This window comes from Drepanopeziza brunnea (assembly GCF_022702325.1).
Source record: "Drepanopeziza brunnea f. sp. 'multigermtubi' strain 214-2 chromosome Unknown ctg3, whole genome shotgun sequence".
In the NCBI taxonomy this organism is placed as follows: domain Eukaryota; kingdom Fungi; phylum Ascomycota; class Leotiomycetes; order Helotiales; family Drepanopezizaceae; genus Drepanopeziza; species Drepanopeziza brunnea.
The window spans coordinates 3,421,105-3,444,762 of NW_027094066.1; the positions used below are offsets into that span (position 1 = coordinate 3,421,105).

Here is a 23,658-nt window from a genome sequence, read left to right on the forward strand (position 1 = left end):
AGTAGAAGAAATCGAGTCGGGACTGCTCGGATGTCTGAGGTGAGAGGTGAGAGGTGAGAGGTGAGAGGTATAGAAGATAGAAGGTGGAAGGAAGGTGGAAGGTAGAAGGAGGGTGGAAGATAGAAGGGCTTGAGTTAGGATGTGAATTATTCAATGTAACTTAATCAATCAATTAATCAATCAAACCAACTGATCAAATTAGAAAGTCAACTTTTTAATCAAAAGCAGAATAACACATACCTAAGTTTCGTATCGCTTTTTGGCTAATAAGAAGAAAAAGCTTTCGATGTCTCTTTGCAAATAGCTCTGATAGAAGAAAGACTTAAGTACCTAGCGGGCGGGTGATCAGAATATAAGCGTTGATGATTTTCGGGGGGCGTTTGGCGCGTAAAAAAATAAGGTACTTGGATACATACATAATGTTTGAAAAGAAAAAGACCAGAAAAGGACCAAGAAAAGGACCAAGAAAAAGTCAAAGAAAGGGCAAAGAAAAAGACAAAGAAAAAGACTAAGAAAAAGACAACGAAAAAGACAGAAAAAAGGAAGAAAGAAAAGAAAAAAATCCTAAAGAGGTCATCACAACCACTAGAGATTTGAATTGGCCGTTGTTTCTCCGTAAGCGAAAGGAAGAAACTGACGATGCGGTCGGCACTCTTCGGATAGGATGTACATTTAAAAATTCTTTCCGAATCCAAAGCGCTACTGTACGTATAATAGGTATTGAAATTTCCTTTACGCGAAAATCTCGCTTCGAGGGATGAATAATAAAAACGAATGCCAAACCAAACCGTTGCTACTGTATCGAAGGACTAAAGAGTTGAACCCCATTGTTCACTGGTATAAGACTAAAGAGTTTAGGAACATATATACTACATATACTATACCTAGGTAGTATACCATGTGATTACCTAAACGGGCTGCAGACCAAGTCACGTGAGGCGTTGAAAAAAGATGAGATGAGATAAGATAGGCGCTGCGTTATCTTATCGAAGTTGGAGGTGGTACCTCTACCTAGGTACCGGTAGTTATTTACTTACCTTTCTACTCTTTACAAACGCGCTCGTATCCCCTTTCTCTTCCTCCCTTTCTTTCCATTTATCTTCAACTGCTTGCTGCACGACTACCAAACAAACGTTGCACCCACCGCCTCAGCTCAGATAAACCTCTTGCCGGAAGTAAAAGAAGAATTTTTTTTAAAAAAAAATTTCCCCAGGGAATAGAAAAATGAACGAAGACATCCGCTACGAAATCGAAGCCATAAACTCCATCTACGGGCCGGACTCGCTCGTACCCGCCCCTACTACGACCACCACCACGATAGGTACAGGCAAAGACGAAAATGGCAGCGAGATCTATATCCTTCACATCCCTTCATGCTCTCTGAGACTTAGAATCCAGCTTCCGTTGAGTTATCCGGCGTCGTCCCCGCCGGCTATCGTTGGGGTTGAAGGCGTGGGGACTGTCGAGGGGGGGAAGGATATGGGGAAGGACAGGTTGGAGGTGGATGTGTGGCGGGAGGTGCTCGCGCGGGTGTTTCGGCCGGGGGAGGTGTGTTTGTTTGATTTTGTGGAGGAGGTTGCTATTCAAAGGGGGGGGGATGAGGCGGTCCTGAATATGGAAGTGGAAGAAGATGTGGAAGAAGGAGAGGCAGAGGAAGAAGAGGAAGAAGGCATCGAAGACGATGCCCCCTTCACGAACCACGATGTTGCAGACACAGACAGGCATACGACGGATCCCAGTCTAGAGATACCGATAGGAATAGGGATGGGGATGGATCTCCCCCCTCCTTGCTGGACGCTCTCCGCCGCCTCCACAGTCCACAAATCCATCTTCCTCGCACGCTGCGCTCCCGTCTCCACCGGCTCACCCGCTACCGCCCAGCGGTACCTCGCGCACCTGCTCGCCAGCGACAAGAAGGTCCGGGCTGCGACGCACAACATCTCTGCGTGGCGCATCCGTGGCCCGCCGAATAGCAAGAACAGTAGTAGTAGTCTGGTCACGTACCAAGACTTCGACGACGACGGGGAGACGGCGGCGGGGGCGCGGCTGCTGCACCTGATGCGGCTGATGGACGTGTGGGATGTGATGGTCGTGGTGACGCGGTGGTATGGGGGCGTGAAGCTGGGGGGGAAGCGGTTTAGTGTTATTAATGCGGTGGCGAGGGAGGCGCTTGTGAAGGGGGGGTTTGGATCTGGGGGTGTATCTGGGTCTGGTGTGATGATGAAAGAGGAGGGAAAGGAGGTGGGGAGGAGGAAGGGGAAGAGGTGAGGAAGGGGGATAAAAGGTATATGTATAGAGTATGCTAGTGCTGGTGCTGGTGATATGGATGAGAAACGCTATAATGTATGAGAAATGTAGTAAAATAAAAGAATATCAGCAGCTATTTATCCCGCTAGCCGACATCTACTCCATAAACGATTATTGCGGAAATACATATATACGGTATATACTCGAACCGGCCAACACCACGAAGAAGGATGAAATGAAATAGCTAAGTCTCCTACAAAAAATTCTCTCAAATACGCAATCATGACAAAATTAAATTATTGGTTTTATCTCGCTCCCGATCTCGACGACAATTCTAAAACGAAAAGGCAAAAAAAAAAAAATATATATATATACAATGTCTCTTTAATCAAGTATCTTCACGATCTTCAACTCTACACGGCATCTACACGCCAAACCAAAACCAAGCAATATCGCTCACCTTAAATAAACTAAAAACCCTCCCTACCTTTTAATTCATCGGACTTGCTCCTGATTTCCCTATCTTCGCTAAGCTCCTCCGCCGGGCTTTCCATTCTTGAAATCGAAAAAAAAAAAAAAAAAAAAAAAAAAGGAAATTGGTTTTAATTCATCCAACATTCTCTCGTTCTTCTCTTCTTCGTACTACCTGCCTGTCTCGCTTTTGAAAAAAGGAAAGGAGAGGAAGAGAGAAAAGTACTGATTCGTTTCGATGTTTATTTTCGAATTGTATATCTAGAGTATTTACTGAAGGGTGGATGATATTGGGTTGGTTAAGAAATGATTTATTGCTGCTATGAGGACAGGGGTTTGGCGCTTGGAAGATCGATTTGATTTGATGGATTGTATATAAACCGAATGCTTTGCACGTCTCCGTCCCTTTTGGGAGGTCCTAGAGTGATAAATCTGCTACGCTATAGCCCGCTAGACATAAATCAATTCAACAACAACAACAGCTGGCAGCTGTGCTGTATTTTTTTACAATCACGTATCCGTTGTGGATAGATACATACAATAGCCGAGATTGCTGCTGCTGATAAGTTTTGATATATTAGATTACGATACCTCTGCATTATTTTAATTCGCACGCTACCGCAGCTCGCTAAAGCATTATCAACCCCTATCCCCGTTCCAATCCTCATTTCTATCCAATCCTCTTCTCCATCCCTATTACCCCTTTCCATTTCCCCCTCCATCTGCTTCTCGCTCCACCGCCACTCACTCCCACCCCCGAGCTTACTAACCAACCTACTGCATAACAACCAGCTTCGTCCCCTTCCGCTTCTGCTCTACCATGCCCTGCACCCACGCCTCGACCTCCTCACACGCCTTGCGTGGGTCCTTCTTCCGCTTGAGCAGGAAGCCCTGGATCTCCGCCGGGCTGAACATGTCGTTGGGCACCTGGCGCGCGAAACGCTCTGCGATAAAGCTGAGCTCCTTCTCCGAGATAGCGGCATCTTTCTCCTCACCGCCTGTGTCTCGTGCGCCCGCCGAAGAAGTCACCGGCGCGTGAGGTGGTGAGAGGGGCGGTTGGGCGTTGATAGGTGTTGGTGGCGGTGTTTGCTCGCCTGGTGCCGGGCCAGCTGCTGGCTTGGGCTGTAAGACTGTGGGTGCAGAATGCGAGGTGGTTACGGTCGTAGTAGTAGTGGTGGTGGGATTCGAAGAGATGATAATTTTGGTGCGTAGGAGGTCGTTTGTATACATGCGTTCAAAGAGCTCTTTGATTTGCGACTGGGTGGCGTTCGAGAAGGCAACTTGGTGGTCGACGCGGCCCGGCCGGATGAGCGCTTCGTCCAATTTTTCTGGGTGGTTGGTCGTCATTACTAGGACGCGGCCTTCGTGGGAGGCGACGCCTAGGGTGTGTCAGTATTGGTATACATTCTGAAGCTTGGGAGCGGGTTGGGCGTGAAGCGGCGGTATAAAAAAAGAGACCAGAAAAATGCCAAGAAAAAGAGGCAAAACAACACTCGAATACAATGCTAGGACAAGACGTACCATCAATAATGTTCAACAGCCCACTCAACGAAATTCCCTTCTTCTTCTCCTCCTCGCTCAACTGGTTGGCCTTCTTTAGCGCCTTGGTCAGATTGGCCACATTCCAATCCTCCCCCTCTCTGCCGCCCGCCTTCCCATCCCCATTTATATCCCGACCATCACTCTCCTCCTCGCTCTCCCTCACCAATCCGGCCGTGTCGATGTCCTCCAGCAGGACAATACACCTAGCTGGCAAGTTCGTAAACAGCATGCCCAGCTCCTCCTCCGTCAGCGTCGGTTCCAGAAGCGAGACAACGTGGATGTCCAGTCCGAAAACGCCGGCGAGCGCAAAGGTCAGCGAGGTCTTGCCTGTACCAGGAGGGCCATAAAATAAGTAGCCTCTTCGATAAGGTATACCGCGATTCGCGTACCTTTGGTTCTCCAAGTCAGTAAGCCCATTTGGGAAATTTCGGGGATGGGTGAGCATGTCTCAGGAGCCACCACTCCTATACTCCCAAGAGAACCTCTAGGGAATAAAAGACTCCGAGAGCTTGACTTACCAGCGCGCGGTAGCTGGGTTGAGGTACTCATTGATATCGCTCAGCACATCGAACTTCCGCTCCTCGTCCAAGACCACTGTCTTCATCGGCCGACACGGGCGCTCCGCAATCTTGACCCAGCTGCCCCTGCCGCCCCACCTGCGCATTTCCTTGGGAGCAGGTCGCTTGATGACAGTCTTTGCGTTGTGGCCCATGTGGTAGTGCGCCTTGGCATGTTGAATCAGTCTCTTGATCGGCTCTGTCGACCGCCCATAACAAGTCAGCGTCAATACCTCCTTATCCTTGAACGTGCCCGCTCCCCCGCCCATATCATCAAACATGGCTACTTCCTTCCTCCTCAACTGGAAATAGCTGCCCTGGAACCAGAAGTTGTGGCTTCCAAGGGCTGGCGTGAACCTGGGCTGGGATTTCGCTTCCTGGTTAGAGAAGTTGAGCCACTTGATATTGCCGTCTGCATCGAAAGTCGACTCTTCTTTCTCCGTCTCTTCGCTGTCCAGTTCCCAAGCTGACTGGGAGGGGGTTTCGGCCATGAGACGCCGTGATGAGGAGACCTTGTACTGGTGGGCAAGGAAGACGATCAGGTGACTGTGGATCTCGTCTGTGCTAGAGACGGTGATCTCGGACATGTAGTTAGCACTGACAACGGAGTAGGCGGCGGTCCATAGAGAGCGGAAGATCCGAGCTAAGAAGAAGAGGGCGAGGCCAAGAGAGACGAGGATAGTGACATCGAAGCCGAAGGAGTAGAGGAGGAACTTGTGGATAGGACCATAGCCGGGGACGAAGGTCTCGAGGATGGTTGTCGGAGAGAATGCAGGTATAGAATCTCCTGTAGAGTTGTCTCCTGCCTGCGAAAAGGCAGACGAGAGAATGGTGTTGAGGGCCATTTTGGTCTAATGGTGTAGGTAGCTATTTAACTGGCCTACGAGGGAGGCGTTTGTAAGTAGTGTTATTGACCTGACCCGTTTGTCGTCCTCGTCGTTGGACTTTTCCTCTTCCTGTAGACAAGTGAGGATAGTGAGGGTGGGTGAGGTTATTCACATTCACGTTAGCCTTGTTGGAAAGGTTAAGTGAAGCAGCCAGACAACAAGCTTTACAGCTGGCTGGCTGTTTGTAAAGAAAGAGAAAGAGAAAGAGAGGGTTGCAGTCACAGCAAAGCAGCCAGCACGGTGCTGGCTATGTTCTGTGTCTTGTATGCAGCCACGATGCTGGGACCAATCCGGTCGGCTGCGTGGTTTTGGTGTGTATGACGGGAGAGTTTGGGTTGGAATTGGGGATGAGGATGAGGATAATGATGAAGCTGGAGTAGCAGAAAGAGAAGAAGATGGAGATGGAGAAGTTGAAGTAGAAGTGAAAGAAGAAGAGACGATGAAGAGACGATGAAGAAATGGAGATGGGGATATGTTTCTACTAGCAACTGGCAACTAGCAACTGGCAACTAGTCACTAGTAACCACTTACTAATTAGGAAGTTACTACTTACAACAGTTAGAGGCTAGAAAGAACGCTGATCTATCTCCATCCGACCAACGACAACGATCTACGTACGATTCATTGCATACAAGGGGCGAAGGAGGTGAGCGGAGGTGAGACCGTGAAGCGAGACAGGTGGATGGGCGGATGACGGACGGAATACATGGTCATGGTATGGTATAGTATAATGTAGAATAGATTACTGGATTGTAGGGGAAATTCAAAATAGCATTATCAATATGCAAACATGCATATAAGACTATGATATAGTCTGGGTAGGACAGTCAAGGTTGAGGAGTTGCGTGGAGGCGGGATGGTAGTGAAGTCTGAACGGACAAACCATATCCATGCACCACGGTGCCACTGGGGGGCATCCACGACGACAACGACAACGACGACGACGACGTCAACAACTACCAATCGAAATGCAGAAAGGCAGTTGCCCCGAAGATTTGGCCTGCCTTCTCTTCTCGCCGCAATTTGGTACTGGATACTCGTAATCCTGATCCTGATCCTGATCCTCAGCCTCAGCCTCAGCCTCGTCCCTCACCACATATCAGTCTCTCGACGTCAACCCACTTTTCAGCCTGTACCTTCGCATCAACACCGCAGGCGTTTCGTCAATTCTCTATCAACACCGCAGTACCGCATCACCGTACCAGACCTCATCTTTCGAATCAAAGCATTCACAGGCGAATATCACTCTCCACCACGAACCCGAAGCAATCATCAACTGTGACACCGCAGCCCCCTCCACGCGCCGGCCAGCCACATACGTCTCACCACGAGGCATTCCCCAGCTTATCTGCGACCCCAAATACCTGGTATACCAACTACCGATCGACCGACCAACCTACGAACGCGCTCTCTTACAGCCCAATCCACTACGGAGCAGCGCAGCACAGCATCAACCAACAACACACTGTATTATACGCCTTACCTGCAGGCGATCGCGAAACCACGCCTGTTATAACCCGTACTGACGGAGGAGGCTCCGTTCCCGCCAACGGTGGTACAGAAGTCTGGGTTTGACCTGGGAGTAAAGGTGGTTGAGGTTGAGCCGCAAGACACGGCGGCAAGAGGGAGACGACACATCGGCAGCTCCCTAGGCCTAAAGCTAAGGCTACAGAACGAAGGCGGACCGACAAAATGATGTCCTCTACAAACGAAGAGGACCCTTTCCTTCAAGTCCAAGCGTAGCTTCCCCTTCCAATCCCCCTTCACCCTACCGAAAGCCTCTGCCCTCCCATCACTTTTGCCAGATAGAAGCCCCCCAGCTAACACCTTCACCCAGCGACGTCCTTCAAGCCCTCTCGACCACCCGGCCCCTCTTCACCTCCTACCTACGCATCCGCGCCCTACCCACCTCCTCCAGCACGCCCTCCCCGGAGCTCCTCTCCGCGCAATCGGAGCTCAAAGCCGCGCTTGCCTCCCTCGCCGAGGATCTCGCAGACCTCGTCGAGAGTGTGCAAGCGGTGCAGAGCGACCCGTACCGCTTCGGCCTCGAGATTGAGGAGGTCGCGCGGCGGAAGCGGCTTGTGGACGAGGTGGGCGGCGAGGTAGAGGACATGCGGGAGGAGCTGGCCAAGACGCCCAACACCGCGGGTAATTTCTCAAATGAGCATCCGGGTAGTGACAGCAAGAGGAGAGGGGGAGGCAGGGCCGGGTCCAGGTCTAGGTCCAGATCCAGGCCGCCGTCGCCGGACTACAACGCGGCGTTCGAGCAGCAGCAGCAGCTGGCCATGCTGGCGGAGCAGGACCGAGACCTCGACGGTGTGTTCCGCACGGTGGGAAACCTGCGGCAGCAGGCGGACCACATGGGGCGGGAGCTAGAGGAGCAAGCCGAGATGCTGTCGGTGGTAGACGGGCTGGCGGATCGCGTGGGGGGCAGGCTGCAGACGGGCATGAAGCGGATGGGCGAGGTGGTAAGGGCGAACGAGGATGGGCTGAGCAGTTGCTGCATCGCGGTGCTGATCTTTGTTCTGATTCTCCTGCTGGTGCTTGTCCTTATCTTGTGAGGGAAGTTGAGAAGGAGGGTAGAAGATGGGAAGACAGACATTGAAGCTCCAAGACTATATAGAAAGAAGGGACAAGTGAAAAAAAAATACCTCGACGAAACCTTCCAAACACCTATCCGTTTATGACGTTTGCTCCTCTATATCAAATACTGGGTCTATATCATAATCACTTAATTGACGGGCATAGGCGTTTCCATCTCCATTTCCACTGCCGGTCTCTGAAAAGAAAAAAAAATAGCCTCCCCCTCCAACAAAAACCGGGTTCCCTCGCCTCCCTCGCTTAAATAGGCCAGTCTGGTAGGTAGGTATACAGAATAACAATCGAACAGTCCCCCCCCCCTTAGAAAAGAAAAACATGTCCAAATAAATAATATATAACCAGTAGAGTAAGCTATGTATATATATATTCCTTCTCGCAGCTTACCCACTTGTCCAGTTCTCTTCTCACATTGTGTATATATATGTATATATCCATACAAAATACCTTTTGAATATAATTTAACTGACTGCACAGCATAGCTGTCTCACACAACTAGCTTGGGCGGAGCTTAAGGCATGCATTTAATATTCGATTCTTCAATGACATATAATCCTGACGCCCAGTACTCCCCAAAAAAAGGGTAAAATCAAACACCGCCCATATCTACATCCCCATCTCCATCCCCATCTCCATCATCGCTCAACAGTTCGCTCACGAGCGAATCCCGCGTGTGGCTGCTCCTCTCCCGGTTCTGGACAGGATTCGCTATTATAGTGCCCTCACCACCTTCATCGCTCTCATCTTCCTCGCCGTCCGCCTCCTGTTCAACTTTCGTTGACTTCTCCCCTTCTCCTTCTCCTTCCCCTTCCCTCTCATCATTTTTACCCTCCATACTCCCTGCGACCTTAATTTGCTCCTCCTGCCCAACACTCATCGCAGCACTCGCTACCCTACTCCCCCCACGAACACTCCCCGAACTCCCCGCACTCCCTCTGAAATTCAGCGTCAGCTGCGCCTGCAGCAACTCCTCATCGTCCTCCTTGAGCGCGTTCACAATCTTGCCAAGCGAGACATGGATCTTGAAAAGTGCGTTGCGGCCTGTCGCATCCGCGACGAGCTTCTCGTCGATGGCGGTCGAGACCTCTGCGTAAAGCGCGCGGAGAAGGAGCGGGGTCGAGGCGGGCGAGATGTGTAGTTTGGCGAGGAGAGGGGCGAAAGTTTTCTTCTCTTCTCCTGTACACAAGGTGTCATTAGCATCAAATAGATTCCTGAACTAAAACACGAGATAGGATGAAAAGAAAATGAAGTGATGAGACTTACGACTAGCACCACTCTCCAGCCTCTCTAGTAACGACCGTGCAAATTCCAAATGCACGTCCCCGTTCACAGCCTTCTTCGCGCTCTCTTCCAGCGTCATCTGGCTACCCGGCACATAACACTTTCGTGGATCCGTCCAGTCGATCAGGTGCGCGCCGATGGTACTCAGACTCACCATGTCCGTCTCTGCCTCACCGTCATCGTCGAGCGTCTCCTGGATTTCAAAGAGCTTGTGCAGGGCGTCGAGAGAGACTTTCTGCATGCGCTCCTGGTTCTCTTTTCGGGAGAAGCTGTAGACGGGGAGGAAGTAGGAGAGGGTCTGGCGCACGCCTTGGTTATGCGCTGTGCTGGGGTCAAAGTACAAGACTATGAGCGTCTTAAGCAAGTCGTCGATAGCAGGAGAAGCGTCGGAAATGACGCGGCCGAGCATGAGTTTTGCGACGGCCATAGTGGCTGCTGCTTGCACCTCGGGAGTCTTGTTGCCTGATTTCAAGGCTTTCAGGTATACCTTGAGGAGAGTAGGGTTACTGTCCAGAAGGTGGGCGCCGTGCTGATTGAGGATATCGGTCAGGATCTGGAGGGCGGTGATTTGTAGCGCAGCGTGCCCTTTACTGAAAAAGTGCATAAAGAGAGTCAGATTTTCCTCTGCGAGGGATTTGTCAAGCAAGGAGCAAAGACCTAGACAGAGGAGGCCACGTTCGCGGATAGGGGCTTCGTGGCTGCGGACTGCGGGGACGACGAGGTTGTTGAGCATTGCTACTAGGTCGACGTTCTGTTGGAGGTTACCCTCCACGTTCTCGAGCATACATTGCACGATGTGGAGGCATTTCATATTGACCATGATCTCACGGATAGCTTTCTCTTCGTTTTCTTCCTCGGTCTCTGGAGAGGCTTTTCTGGATTTGGTGGGTGTGCCTTCGCCGCTGATCTCGGATTTTGCGGAATGGAAGCTTTCATCAGCTTCATCGGATGCTGGCTCATCCATGATCGTGTCGTGGACATCAGCGACAGCTTCCAAGACAATGCTGACGAACTCTCGCTCTCCGGCAGCATCACCGGCACAGATGCCTCGTAGCACTTCGACAGTGAGTTTGGTGACCTCTTCTGGAAGATCTGGGATGGAGAGCGATTGACGGAGAAGCGCGAACATCTTTCTTCGCCCAACTTCGTCAGAGTAATCAAGAGTTTTGGCAATATGTAAGAGCTGCTCAACAATGAATTCTTGCTCGACTGTGTCCTCCTCGTCTTCATCCTCTTCGTTTGGCTCATAGCCGTTGACTCGCTTAAGAGCCTCGACCAAAACAGTGATGTATCGTTCGAGGTAAAATGCAAGCTTCGTGACTTCAGGCATCTTCTCCTCAATTAGAGATTCGAATTTCCCATTATCTTCATGCCTGCAAAAGTCATTGAAACTTCGGGCCATGAAGACGGCTTCAGCACTCAAGGTGTCCCAGAAGTTGTCATCGAACGTGACTTCATCCCGGTAATCTGGTCGTCCTTCCCAGAAGCCCTTCATGGCCTCCAATGCAACTCCGTTTTCGACGCCCGAGTTCACCACATCGATACGCTCGAGCAATTCCAGAAGTCCCTCAAAGTCGACAGGCTTGGCCTCTACATTAGCTGGATCAGCGCCCTCTTCGAGCTCAACAGTACTAGCACAGTCCTCGATCCAGCGTTCTCGGAACAGCTTTCCGGCTGCCTTTCGCACATTCTCATCTCTATCTCTGAGACCCCACCGCAAGAGCTTCTCACGCATAGACAACGACAAATGCCTGAAATCGCCTAAGGAAGGCAGAAGTCTCGAGTAAAGGGCTCGTCGTGTAGCCGGATCCTGGTCCCGTGCTCTCTCTAGCAAGAATGGCAGCGTATTTGGCAGAATCGGAAGATTGACCAAAAGCGACCTCCTCACATCAGCACTCGGGTCATTCTGCAGCACATCCAGCAGCCGCTCTAACAATCCCGACCCTGACTCATCATCATCGCTATCCGCCGCCTCCCCTTCAACTTCGTTCCCCGCCAGCCGGCCCAGCCCCAGCACAGCCTGCACCCTAACCATGGCCTCCTTGTCGTGAATCCGCTTTGATAATCCATGCCTCAGCAACTGAAACAGATCATCGTCAATCGCTTCCAGACTGTTGATTACATGCGAAATCAGCTGCGTGCTCCTATACCGCACAAACTTCTCCTTGGCCGTCAGCAGCGGCAGCACGGCATTCATCAAGTGCGTTATGAGTCTCGTACTCGGCGTCTCCATCATAGCGTGGTCGTCGTCGCCCTCCGTGAACAGCTCGTTGTCCTTCTCGCTCGCATACCGCAGAAACGAGCCGATGAAGCGGATCGCACGCTCGCCCACGCTTTCGCTTTTCTTGACCGGCATGACGCGGAGCACGCATCGCGTGAGCTCCGCTGTGAACTGTTCTTCGTCAAAGTCCTCGGCGCCGGTCTTTTTCCTACTGCTGCTGCTGGCCGTTGGCTCGTAGCAGCAGGCTTCCTGGATCTTGCGCAGGTTAATGACGAGCTTGCGGTGGCCAGCAGTGGTGCGCTGCGCGTCTCGGAAGATGGAGGAGATTTGCGTGCGGAGTTCATTCTCAGGGGATTCGGGGGTTTCGATGTTAGGGGTGGAGATGCGCGATGCGGTAGATGCGCGGGAGTTGAGGGTTTGGGCGGAGGCCTTATGGGAGACACCTGATGCGCGGGATGTTCGCGAGGAGGAGACTCGAGACGGCATCTTTCACATATGTCTTCAGATAGAGGTCGGTTCGGAGTCGTCGTCGCTATGTCTGTCGATTTTGTTGTCGTTGATATTATTATTTTGGTTGTTGTCGTGAAATCGTGTAAACATTAGGGAGTTGGATGTGGTGGTTGCAATCTTACCAGAGCCGACGCGATTACGGAAAAAGTCCATACATCAACAGCCGCGATTGTTGGCCGGTCAACGAAGCTCAGCTCGCATTGCTCATCATCACTTATCGATGGCGCCATAACCGGTTTTCAACAATTGCCTCGGCCACCATTCACCGTCCCCCCCTTCCTGGCGAAGGGCGGCCCAGGCGTTATTCAACATTCGCTCCAAGCGTAGAGAAAAGATTTCTCTCCGCCAGCAATCGACAATCCAATATGGCTCTCCGACGTAGCGTACACACATATGCGACGCTGACCAAGGCGATGGGTGGAACTGCATCGCATACAAACTCCTACGGCATCAGCGTCTCCAAAGCGCAAGGCATCGTGAAAGGTTTAACAGGAGGTCCGATTTCCCCTCCTCTCCTCCCTATTACCCAGATATATGTATATACATCATGTTAACATCTATCCCCTCAGCACAATTCAAAAGCTAACCGCCGCCTAGCTGTCGGAAATACCCCATTGATCCGACTGAACAAGATCTCCAACGATACCGGCTGCGAAGTCCTCGGCAAAGCCGAATTTATGAACCCCGGCGGCTCAGTCAAGGATCGTGCCGCCCTCTACGTGGTGCAGGACGCCGAAGAAAAAGGGCTGCTGCAGCCTGGTGGCACCGTCGTCGAAGGCACCGCTGGCAATACCGGCATCGGGCTCGCGCACTTGTGCCGGTCCAAAGGCTACAAGCTGGTCATCTACATGCCGAACACGCAGTCGCAGGGCAAGATCGACCTGCTGCGCCTGCTGGGCGCTGAGGTCTACCCCGTGCCGGCCGTGGCGTTCGAGGATCCCGAGAACTATAACCACCAGGCGAAGCGGCATGCCGAGCGGCTGGAAAACGCTGTGTGGACGAACCAGTTCGATAATGTGGCGAATCGCCTCGCCCATTTCGAGACCACGGGTCCCGAGATCTGGGCCCAGACACAGGGCACCGTGACGGCCTTCACGTGTGCGACGGGCACCGGCGGCACGCTGGCCGGCATCACAGGCTACCTGAAGGATGTGAGTGAGGGCAGCGTGAAGTGCTACCTAGCGGATCCGCCGGGCAGTGTACTGCACACGTATATCAGCTCGGGCGGCACGCTGACGGAGCGGTCTGGGAGCAGCATCACCGAGGGCATTGGGCAGGGGAGAGTGACGGATAATCTGAAAGGGGAGATTGGCATTCTGGATGGGAGCATGACGATCAGTGACGAGAAGAGCATCGAGATGGTGTACCGGTGTTTGGATGAGGAGGGCTTGTATCTGGGCGCGAGCTCGTGCTTGAATGTTGCGGCGGCGAAGGAGCTGGCCGAGAAGCTGGGGAAGGGCAACACGGTCGTGACAATTCTGTGTGACGGCGCGCACCGGTATGCGGATCGGCTGTTTTCGAAGAAGTGGTTGCTGGAGAAGAAGTTAATGGGCGCGATACCGAGTCATCTGGAGAAGTATATTGTACTTCCCTAAGATATTTTTACTGATTGTACAAAATGTCTTCTTCGTTCAACGCTTCTCCTTTCTGTCTGTGGCAACTCAGAGTCGGCTTATAGGGAGCTTTTTGAAGATATCCGCAGGTCTGAAACAATGACAAGTATAAGCCCGACGAGAACAACTTGAAGGGTACGAATAATGCATATTAAGGAGCATAGTAGAGTTCCCTGAGCTGTTGCACACGTTGTACGCAAAGTATCTCTTTATTCAATACTTCAATTTACTGTCTGTGGAAGCTTCGAGACGGGTACAGCTTGATAGGTACGGTCAAGGCATATCAAGAAGCTATGTTCCATGAGCTTTTCTAAACATTGTACAAAAGATTTTGCGGTTTTCCGTTCCTTTGCTGTCCCTGTGCTGATTAGGTTGAAAGAGAAATCGGCAAAAGGCGAAACTGTAGGACAGGCATATCATGCTCACCGGGGCTATTTTACATATTGTACAAATATGCCACCTATTCATACATTGCTGGTTGTCTCCTCGGATGACCCTGACCGGAGGGCCTTTGACCCCGGCCCAAGGAGTTTTTCGTAAACCTCAACAGAATGTGAGGGCTTTCCTTTCGTTTCTTGCTCTGCAACCAGCTGGTCTCTTACGGCCAACACCAACGGTTCCAGCTCTTCGTACTTCGCTTTCAGGCCAGCCCCAACCTTAGACTCCGCATCGAGCAAAGGCAGCGCAACCTTTATGCCGTGCAAGACCATAGCGTGAGTAGACAACCAGAACGTCGGATGAGACGTATGAACCTTCTGGGTTGTGTCCTTCCCAGCTTCCTTCCCAACCCCCTTCCCAACCTCCTGAAACCCCTTTGGCGCCCCCAACAACTCCTTCGCGTACCGCTCCACTTTCCCACCCTCATCCTTCCCGGTCTGCGTCGCCCGTACAGCGGCAAGCTGTAATAGAATCCCCGGAACTTCAGGCTGGTCCTTCGATGTGCCAAAGTATTCGGGAATATCCCGCTTCGGCATCACCTTATGCTTCGGCTCCTCCATCATGTCTCTCACCATCTCGGCCCACGCTAGCGCTTTCTTCGTCTCTTGCGCGTCCCAATCCGCCGCGACTGCCTTCTGCGCCATCCAGTATAGCACCTGAATGGCCATCTCGAGATGCTGCAGCGTCAGCCCCGTAAACTCTGCCCGCCGCAGACACTCTAGCACTGTGTCCTGCCGGCCCGCCTTGCCAGCCTTACCCACAACTGCCAGCCGCACCTGCGGGCCGTGTTGGCAGCCGGCGTTCTTCAAGCCGCCCAGGAGGTTCGGGAGATTGTCCCAGTCCCGCTTCTCTTTCATGAGCCTCAAGGCATTGAGCACGGCGGTTCGTCTGGACGGCACGTCCCGCGTGAGCTCCAGGTGACGCAGGCGGAAATCCTCGCCAGCGATGTTGGCGATTGCGGGCTCAACCTCCAGGGACTTTGCGTGTTTGGGACTGAATATGAGTTTGCGCTGCGACTTGTTAACGTGCGCGGGGAGGAAGATGCGTTCGCGGATGCGGGTGAGCAGGTCTTGGAGCTCGGGGGAGGAGACTTCTGTGAAGGATGGGATGGCACCTGGATAATCATTAGAAAAGATTGTTAATTTAGGTGAATTGGAGATGTTGTTACCATGTCTTTGCCGTATTGTAGAGCTTGAGAAAGTCCTCTGTGGAAATGACAGTCCTCTTCCAGTAAATCTCACAGCGCATTCGCTGCACCGCAGGGCCTGACCCATTCCTAATGCTCTACTATTCATTTTACCCAGCAACGCAAGCTCTAATCGAGCTTGATGCACTCGGGTTGGGGCGGTAAAGAGGGTTGAGGTAGAGTCGGATATCGAGAACTGTATTGTTCAGCCTTGAGGTCTTCACTAGAAAAATAATCTTAGGTGAAGTCGCTCGGACCAATCACAGCCTAGTGAGAAATTCCGCCTCGTCAACACCAAGAGCTTCGTCAACATCCCAACTCCACGTTCCCTACCATCATAGCCATGCCGACGGCAACACCGACCTTGCGGCCCTTGAGCTGCTGGAAATCCCTCTTACGGCTCCCGAGACAGCAGAAGGCATTAACCACGTCGAGGTCCTTAACTACTTACCGCAAACCCGTGCCCAAAGTGCCCGGAGCCCCTCACGGTACATAACTATACAAACACAGATCCTTCCGCTCCTCACACCTTTCTCGATAATTACCTACCAATTGGCAATTTGCTAACTAAATTTCAATAGTCAACAAACCCATTACCATCTATCCCCCCATCAAATCCTTTGCCACCACCTGCCCCGAACCCATCAAAACCCTCACCAAGACGCAAACCTCACTCCTCGACCCGACCGGCGCGCGCGCCCACCTCTTCTCGCGCTCCAACCCGGAAGCCGCCAAGGTGGGTGACATCCTGCTCGTACGGCTGCGGACCGGTGACCCGTTCGCGGGCGTCTGCATCAACATCCGGCGGCGCGGCATCGACACGGGCATCCTGCTGCGCAACGAGCTGACGCGCGTCGGCGTCGAGATGTGGTACAAGATCTTCAGCCCGAACGTCGAGGGCGTGGAGGTTGTGCAGAGGCGGGAGAAGAGAGCGCGTAGAGCGCGGCTGACGTATATGCGCAAGAAGAAGCATGATATGGGCAGTGTGCAGAATATTGTGCTGGCTTATCAGAGGAGTCGGGGGTTGTTGAGGGGGAGCGGGAGGGGCGAGGATAAGAAGAAGGGAGGGAAGAAGAAGAATGTTAGGGGGAGGAAGTAGGGAGGGTGTTTTATGAGAGAGAAGAGAAAGAGGGCGTGTATTGCGCCAATCACATATCTGGCGCTCGGGGAATGGGATGAGAGACTTGTACACCATTTGTTCTATCATAAGCCTTGGTCGGCCTTGCTTCTGAAAACTTGCCTTTGCCCTTGTCATATGTCTGGCTTTTACTCTCTGGAGAGAGAAAGAGAGAGAGAGAGAGAGAGAGAGAGAGAGAGAGAGAGCATCGGGGCAGAGCGCTTCTACAAATGCCGACATCTGCAACTTCCAAAAGAACTAGGGCGGCTCCAGCCAACTTAGACCTGGACATGAAAGCAAGGTCGAGGTCCTGGTCGCGGGGGAGCTCCCCCACGACTCCGTTGCCTGTCAAGCCCAAATTATCTTTCATACTGCGATACTGACAATCGATCTTGAGCTTTTAAGTGTCTCACCTATAGCTCTTCTCTTCCAAGGAAATTATGTTTGGAGGTAAAGCTTGGCTCGCTTAGCGCGACGGATCGGGTTCGCTTATTTGTTATATAAGTAGGTAGAAAAGGGAGCAGAGAGGGCCCTTTTTGTAAATCGTTGGCACTCCTTCCTTTTCATATACCGCCAGGGTTCTTTCTGCTGGCATTTGGGGAATGAGATAGAGGTATGTTAATATGAGCCGTCCGTTCTTTATATCGTAAAAAGATCACACCACGCTCAGAAGGCCCATGGGCGAATCGCCTACGTGAGCCTATGTACTTCCTTCCCGGAGCCCAAGCATAGCCACAGCCCAGGGAGTTAGTTCACAGAGCCACTTCCGCCTAAGTCGGCACTTTGCCTAAAGCCATGCAAAAGCTCAAACGGGAAAGAGTAACGAGTACCAGAAAGCTACCAGCGGCCCAGCCCCAACCTTCGGCGTCCTATGGCTCCCACGCCTTCTTGCCAGGATGTATGAAACAGGAAGCAGGAAGCAGCACCTCAAGCGGCCGTCTCGTGGGCTCGAGCTTCCTTCGTCGTTATGTCCAGGCATATTTACAAATAGATCCTAGACGGATCTGAGAAAAACTTACCTAAGAGAGGTAGGCTAGTGCAAGAAAGAGATAAACGGAATAATCAAAACAACGCATATTAATCTTATGAGGCTTGACCAACTCCTCTCTGTAATGAGCAGTGTGCAAGGAAGCGATGCCGGTGTCCATGTCTCTCGGTCACAGTTTGCCTTTTGCGCGCTGCTTTCAGCCTTAGCTGTAAAAAGTTCCAAATCTCTCTCTCTCGTAGTCAGTCTACCAAGGATAAGCCGCAACCTTCTACCTCCCAAAAACCCCTTAACACAACCTCAAATACCGCAACCGATAGATAGGTATATCATATACCAAACCCAAAAACAAATACAAACACACCTATCAAAACTCAAAACAACAGAACCAATTCTAAAAGCCACGAAAAGCAAATCAAAGAAGAAGAAGAAGGGAAAAAGAAGAAGGGAAAGAAAATAATCGTCAGTCCCCATCCTTTACTTCGTACACCCTTCTATATATCCACCACCTCCAGAAGAGAAGTAGTCAACCAGAAAGGCTAAGTCGTACAACCATAGCCAACCACAGCCTAGTGCCGATCTTGCTAAATGAAAACCCCAACCCTTTCTTTCTTAAAGCTGTCCAAGCGGACCGAAAGGGAGGCAAGCCTAAGAGATAAAAAGAAAAAGAAAAAGGGAAAGGAACGTCCATAGAATAGAATAACAGATAAACGAACGAAGAGGTTGAAGAATTAGGAACTCGTACGATAGACGCGATATATATTATTTATGAATGGTATAGAGAGAGAGAGATTTATATATATATATATATATATATACCAGTCAGTCAGTGAAAATTCCAATGCCAATCAATAATGATGCCACGCCTAGGCACCGACCGATCCAAACGGAGACCAAACCCGACCAGACGCCTCGCTTACTACTTGTATTTCATTCCTTCCTACTTTCCTACCTTCCTACAACTTCACCCATACCACTCCACTACTAAATTACTCTCCGCTTCTTCGAAGAGTATAGTGGACTTGACTTGACTGTTATTGCCTGCTCTGCCTCACGATTATGCCACTGCTCAAACATGCGCCCCTTCTACTCTATCAGATATTCGTGCTCCTCATCGGCCTGCCCCCATTTCCCGTTCCCGTCCTCGCCAGCATCGGCCTCGACTCTTGCGCGCTATGTGTATCATGAGCAGCGGCACCACCGACGCCAGGAACACCCCTCAGATTCACACTCTGCATCCGGCTCACGATATTACTACCTAGCGCATCAACCGCGCCCCTAGGGCTACTCAAGCTAGGCCCGCTGGGCGCTACGGCTTCGACTCTAAAAAGTTTGATGGCTGTGCCGTTCCAGACACCTACTGTACCCTTGGCCACCTGCATCTCACTTGTGAATACGAAGGACCAGAGGAGCGATTCGTACCAGCCGAGGGAGAGGGGCGTCCACTCGAAGTACTGGATGCGGATGGGTGAGGGGTCGATGTTTGTGATTTTGGCGGTTTGCAGGGCATGCAGAATGGTGGTGGATGGTGTGTCGGTTGAGGAGCGGGTAGTTGGGGGCAGGAGGGGTGAAAGCTGGGAAATTAGAGTTAGGATTGTGTGGAGCGGGAGTTCGGTGAGCCAGGAGTCAATCCAGGTTGCTGTTGGCTCGAAGGCGCCGTGCATGGAGAAGGTAGCTGTGGAGTAGCTGGCGAGGCTTGTGATGCTGTTTTGGCGCGAAAAGTTTGGCATACCGGCTGGGACTGTTATTGAGAATTTCGGTGTAGAATAACGGCTGGCTTACCTGGCATTTTGCCTCTGGCCTTTTCAGACATGCCTCGTAGTTGAGTGGGCACTGCATCGTCTATACTCGATGAGATGGACGAGGCGCGTGATGGCTGCTCAGTCGGGGTAGATTCTGCTGGCGTCGAACGGATGTCATCATCTGTGTATTCGTCCTCATCGTCGCCGATAGCGAATGTCCCATCTTCGGGAACATCCCTGAGAGATGGGGCTCGAGGCTGGCCAATAGTCGGGCTTCGGAGACTGTCCACTGATCCTCTCCTGCTCTCGGCCAGATCATTCGGATCTGCTCGCTCCTTTCGACGTCGATTCCGGCGTTCGATTTCTTCTTGGCCACTTTCAAGTGTGAACGAACGAAGAGCTGTAGGTAGTCAGCAACTGTGAACAATCTCTAGTGGGAAGTCATGTACCCTCGAATCTCTTCTTGTTCCTCAACACAGCATAGATAAAGTTGGGATTCTCTGAACGCGATGTTAGTACATGAGCGATGACACACGTAAAGTTTTCCCGAATGAGCAGATCCTTACTTCGAGACTGAAAGCCCTGTGGCGTCATGTTGATCTCTACCAACAGAGAAAAAACTCAGTCCAAGCTTCACTACGCATTGAGTGTTGAAGGCCAGCTATCTCGCAGCGCTCCTTGAGCGACCGAAATATCCATACGCTGAAGAGATGGAGGGACTTACTGACAAACTGATGCTCGATTATGGCATTCATGCTTTCTAGTAGCGACTGGAGCAAGTCGTGATTGCTTTCATTCGCGAGCAAGAAGCTCGGCGATGACATCGAGGAATATAGCTGGAGTAGCTTCCCGGAAGCTGACGCGCTCAAGTTTTCGAGGTAAGCGGCGATATTATTGATAACAGCTAGTAACGCCGGGTAAATTGCAGTCAATTTGCCTTGGCTGCTCGTGATGATGTTGTAGATGGACTGAGTGGTATTAGGATCGTCATTGAAAAACTTACAGTATGAGACTTACGTGTATTAGAAAGTCTGCATAGGTTCCGTTGAAGTTCTGCAAACGGATAGTGGGAGGGAGAGTCTCTTGAGCCTCAAATCTCTTATTGAGGTTCTTCCCAAAATTCGGCTCAACACTCAGTGTCTGGAGAAGAAAGATACACATTCTGACCACTCCTTGCTTCGAGGCATCTAGCTTGTACTCGATAGCATAGAAGAGGATCAGAATGAGGAAATCATGTGAGCGTCCAGTGTCGATAATGAAAGATCGAAAGCGTTTGTTGCACTGTGTGATCTCCCAGAAGAGCATGATCATTTCAGAGGTACACTTTGTGGACTGTTGGTTCCCTGGGATGTAGGAAGAGCTGGCGTTTAAAGGCTGGTTGAGGATTCTGGTCATTCCATCAACGATGAATTGGAAATCTTGGGGTCTATGTAGCCGTCCCAGAAAGTGTCGGAAGTAGTCTTTTTGCCATCCTGTCAGCATTGTCTCGACAAAGATTCTTCTTCAATTCCTCACTTTTCTTTGCATGTGCTGGGTCTCCCTCTGGTATAGGATACAGCAGTATTACTAGGAGGAACTGCAGCGCATATGTGACCAGTATTTGCTTCGGATCCTTGAACACTTGTACGTTGTAAGGTATCTTCCATGCCGCCGGGTTGTACTTCAGCGTCTACAGCGAAAGTCAGTACCGCTCAGCACCAAGACTCAACTCCTACTCACAGTATTCAACAAGGAACACAGCACCGACAATACAACTTGCTTATCCGGACAGGTGACAATGTAGCTGATCGCCTTGACGCCCTGCACCGGCAGCAGATTTGCAGATATATACATGCTTTGACTTGTTAAAGTCAACAACAACCGCAATATCTCCGTCCGATTACTCTCAAACTCCTTGCTGGTTCCGATGCTCGTATTGCAGCCCACCCCACTCTGCCATATCGCATAGGTGACTTTGCTCTTCGAGTTCTGCGGCCGCGGCAGCGTGAAGTCTGCGAAGAAGAGGAGGTCGATCAGGGTATCTATCAATTCCTCTGCCAGCGGCTTCACCTCCTCGAATTCCTCGCCTGCAGCCTCGAGTTTTTCGAGCTCCTCTTGCGACTCGTCGAAGAGCACATCCCGGGCAAGCGCCGCTTTCCTAGTCTCCTGTCAGCCCTGACCTCTGTTGCGCCCTTTACACACGCAATGCCTATGTAGCACACCTTGTCCGTTTCCTCCTCACGCCCCAGAAAAACTTGTCCTCCCATTCCTGCAGCTGCTCCGCCTCATAGACGTAAGGCAAGATCCTCGTCAAGATTCTTATACAGTTCAGCGCATCCCTTTCCGGCGCCAGCTCGGGGTCTGGAAATGAAGGGTGGTGCCGCAGTATGAGTAGCCGGCTGGTGATAGCCAGCACCAGCGTCTCTAGATTTTCTAGCGCCGTGTCGCGCGTCCGTCGGATATCATTAGGGGAGAAAAGTGAGAAGATATCTTCGGTGGATTCGGGGAGCTCCCAGAACTGGATTGGGGAGGCTTGTCAGTATGGGGAATCCCGGAGGAGAAGGCTTGCACACGTAGTAGAGGGGACATACAGAGGCCCAGTAGGGGTCGTCGGCGGGGATAACTTTGTCTTCAGAGAGGCGGAAGATACCCTTTTTGAATACGAGCTTCGAGTCGGAGGCCCCCATTCTGCGGGTTGGGTGGCATCTGGTAGGTACCTACCTGTGATGTGTCTATGGTTGTACCTTCGAAAGCTGAGGCTGAGATTCTAGATGTCGGCGCTGATTGACGAGCAAGGTACTTATCACCACGTGAAATACCGTGACCAGATTTGAAGCTCCAGCCGAGTAAATATAAGCCGTAAATACCTGAATTCCGAACCAGCTCAAAACATGTGTCACAATTACCACAAGATAATGCTTTGTTTCCAATATGCATTAGCGAAATCATTCTCGAATTACCAGGTTGCCTAATCAGCCCAGCGGAGGGGTATCTGCTCAATAATACAAGACTCCTTCAACAAACACCGCCTCATCCGGCTCAATCATCTCGTTAGTACAGCCGAGTGCTCCCAGAATTCCTTCTTCCCTTATCATAGAGCCACTTGCTGTTCAGAGCAATTCCTCCTCCAGTCTTGGTAGCCGGACTTGGCGAGCTAGGTGTATCAGGCAAGTTGATTCTCGAGCTAGACGGACCCAGAGGACTTTGAGAGCCATACGAGGCCCTTCTACTCCCACCCATTCCTCCCCCCATTACCTTCTGCAGCATCGTACTGGCGTTCGGAGAGAACAGATTGCCACCGTTGGGACTTCCCTTCCCTGACAGCGGAGAGTTCGAGTAGTTGCCTTTCGCAACAGGAGAGCCACTCAAAGGTGTTGGTGTGCGTGTGTATTTTGGCGGAGTGCTGTAGTGAGAGCCAGGTGTGAGAGGGACGGAGCTTGCTGGGATTCCGAGGAGCTTTCGTTGAGCGGGGGTCAACGGAATATCTTCGAACTTGTCGACTGCTACGAAGAGTGGCCGGCATGCGATGATGATGTTGAGGGCGAAAACCATTTGGAGCGCCCAGTATACCCAATTTGCATATGGGTAGAGAGCCTTGCCAGGGTAAAAGAGTCCCGGCATGCTGCACAACATATTAGCATCTGTACAGAGCTGGAGATCTGCACAACATACAATCTCCATACCATTCGCCCGAAGCTCAACGCTAATAGCCATCCCAGGAAGTTGTATGCAATCTTTACAGCATTGGCGGATGTGAAAGCCGCGGCCTTCTGTCTCCTCACAATCTCATCGTACTTGGGGTGCCTCCATGTGCCGGTGAGAGGAGTTGACGGAGCTGACTGTGCGACTGGCGTAGACGGGGGAACCGGCGTTGACATCGTGGTTTGATTTTACTAGGTTCTTCCTATGCGCTGTGTTCCTGGAGTGTAATTAGTTCTGCTTTGTTGATTTGAGTTTGTATGTCAATACAGGATTCGGTGACTTGCCTGGAAGCTCGACGCTGCACGCGGGTATTCCTCCTCTTATTGGAAGCTGTGGGTTAGTATAAGTATCACAATCGTCAAGCCGTTCTATCAATCACAGCATTGTTGTCGTCGTCGCTCGCAGGTCGTAGAAGGTGATCGTCGGCTTGGTCGTAATATTTGTTTTGACGATTCTCAACGGCGGAGCTTGAAAGCGCCCAGGCCGAGAATCCCTGCTGCTTTAGCGGCGGCTGCAATCCAAACGCAACGCCCCTCTTTAACGTGTCAGCCTCGACCTTCTAGTCTTCTTCAAAGCACTGCA

The 23,658-nt window shown here is 51.4% G+C and overlaps 9 protein-coding genes across 10 annotated transcripts; 4 read left to right on the plus strand and 5 right to left on the minus strand.

Annotated features, from left to right (window-relative positions):
* Window positions 1-1,224: 1,224 nt before the first annotated feature.
* Window positions 1,225-2,268, plus strand: L3040_002857 (uncharacterized protein; the record flags this gene model as incomplete). Its single annotated transcript, XM_007294753.1, has 1 exon — window positions 1,225-2,268. One exon carries the CDS (start codon window positions 1,225-1,227, stop codon window positions 2,266-2,268), a length of 1,044 nt encoding a protein of 347 aa, XP_007294815.1.
* A 1,224-nt stretch (window positions 2,269-3,492) lies between these two features.
* L3040_002858 (uncharacterized protein) lies at window positions 3,493-5,662 on the minus strand (the record flags this gene model as incomplete). Its single annotated transcript, XM_007294752.2, has 3 exons — window positions 3,493-4,097; window positions 4,240-4,649; window positions 4,779-5,662. The coding sequence occupies 3 exons, from the start codon at window positions 5,660-5,662 to the stop codon at window positions 3,493-3,495; spliced, it is 1,899 nt and encodes a 632-aa protein (XP_007294814.2).
* A 1,734-nt stretch (window positions 5,663-7,396) lies between these two features.
* L3040_002859 (uncharacterized protein) lies at window positions 7,397-8,265 on the plus strand (the record flags this gene model as incomplete). The annotated part of the gene is made up of 2 exons (XM_007294751.1): window positions 7,397-7,443; window positions 7,542-8,265. The coding sequence occupies 2 exons, from the start codon at window positions 7,397-7,399 to the stop codon at window positions 8,263-8,265; spliced, it is 771 nt and encodes a 256-aa protein (XP_007294813.1).
* A 626-nt stretch (window positions 8,266-8,891) lies between these two features.
* L3040_002860 (uncharacterized protein) lies at window positions 8,892-12,290 on the minus strand (the record flags this gene model as incomplete). Its single annotated transcript, XM_007294750.1, has 2 exons — window positions 8,892-9,478; window positions 9,566-12,290. 2 exons carry the CDS (start codon window positions 12,288-12,290, stop codon window positions 8,892-8,894), a joined length of 3,312 nt encoding a protein of 1,103 aa, XP_007294812.1.
* Window positions 12,291-12,679: 389 nt separating this feature from the next.
* L3040_002861 (uncharacterized protein) lies at window positions 12,680-13,909 on the plus strand (the record flags this gene model as incomplete). Its single annotated transcript, XM_007294749.1, has 2 exons — window positions 12,680-12,809; window positions 12,912-13,909. 2 exons carry the CDS (start codon window positions 12,680-12,682, stop codon window positions 13,907-13,909), a joined length of 1,128 nt encoding a protein of 375 aa, XP_007294811.1.
* Window positions 13,910-14,391: 482 nt separating this feature from the next.
* L3040_002862 (uncharacterized protein) lies at window positions 14,392-15,660 on the minus strand (the record flags this gene model as incomplete). Its single annotated transcript, XM_066155705.1, has 2 exons — window positions 14,392-15,479; window positions 15,534-15,660. The coding sequence occupies 2 exons, from the start codon at window positions 15,658-15,660 to the stop codon at window positions 14,392-14,394; spliced, it is 1,215 nt and encodes a 404-aa protein (XP_066012677.1).
* A 234-nt stretch (window positions 15,661-15,894) lies between these two features.
* L3040_002863 (mitochondrial 54S ribosomal protein bL19m) lies at window positions 15,895-16,650 on the plus strand (the record flags this gene model as incomplete). The annotated part of the gene is made up of 2 exons (XM_007294747.1): window positions 15,895-16,039; window positions 16,133-16,650. 2 exons carry the CDS (start codon window positions 15,895-15,897, stop codon window positions 16,648-16,650), a joined length of 663 nt encoding a protein of 220 aa, XP_007294809.1.
* A 2,097-nt stretch (window positions 16,651-18,747) lies between these two features.
* Window positions 18,748-22,061, minus strand: L3040_002864 (uncharacterized protein; the record flags this gene model as incomplete). Of its 2 annotated transcripts, XM_066155706.1 has the most annotated exons (10): window positions 18,748-19,388; window positions 19,436-19,795; window positions 19,845-19,895; window positions 19,962-19,997; window positions 20,120-20,363; window positions 20,413-20,855; window positions 20,911-21,064; window positions 21,115-21,532; window positions 21,597-21,892; window positions 21,966-22,061. In XM_066155706.1, the coding sequence occupies 10 exons, from the start codon at window positions 22,059-22,061 to the stop codon at window positions 18,748-18,750; spliced, it is 2,739 nt and encodes a 912-aa protein (XP_066012678.1). The 2 variants fall into 2 exon arrangements, with proteins under 2 accessions (XP_066012678.1, XP_007294808.1); XM_007294746.1 differs by lacking the exon at window positions 19,962-19,997.
* A 364-nt stretch (window positions 22,062-22,425) lies between these two features.
* L3040_002865 (uncharacterized protein) lies at window positions 22,426-23,252 on the minus strand (the record flags this gene model as incomplete). Its single annotated transcript, XM_007294745.1, has 2 exons — window positions 22,426-22,996; window positions 23,047-23,252. 2 exons carry the CDS (start codon window positions 23,250-23,252, stop codon window positions 22,426-22,428), a joined length of 777 nt encoding a protein of 258 aa, XP_007294807.1.
* Between the last annotated feature and the right edge of the window lie 406 nt (window positions 23,253-23,658).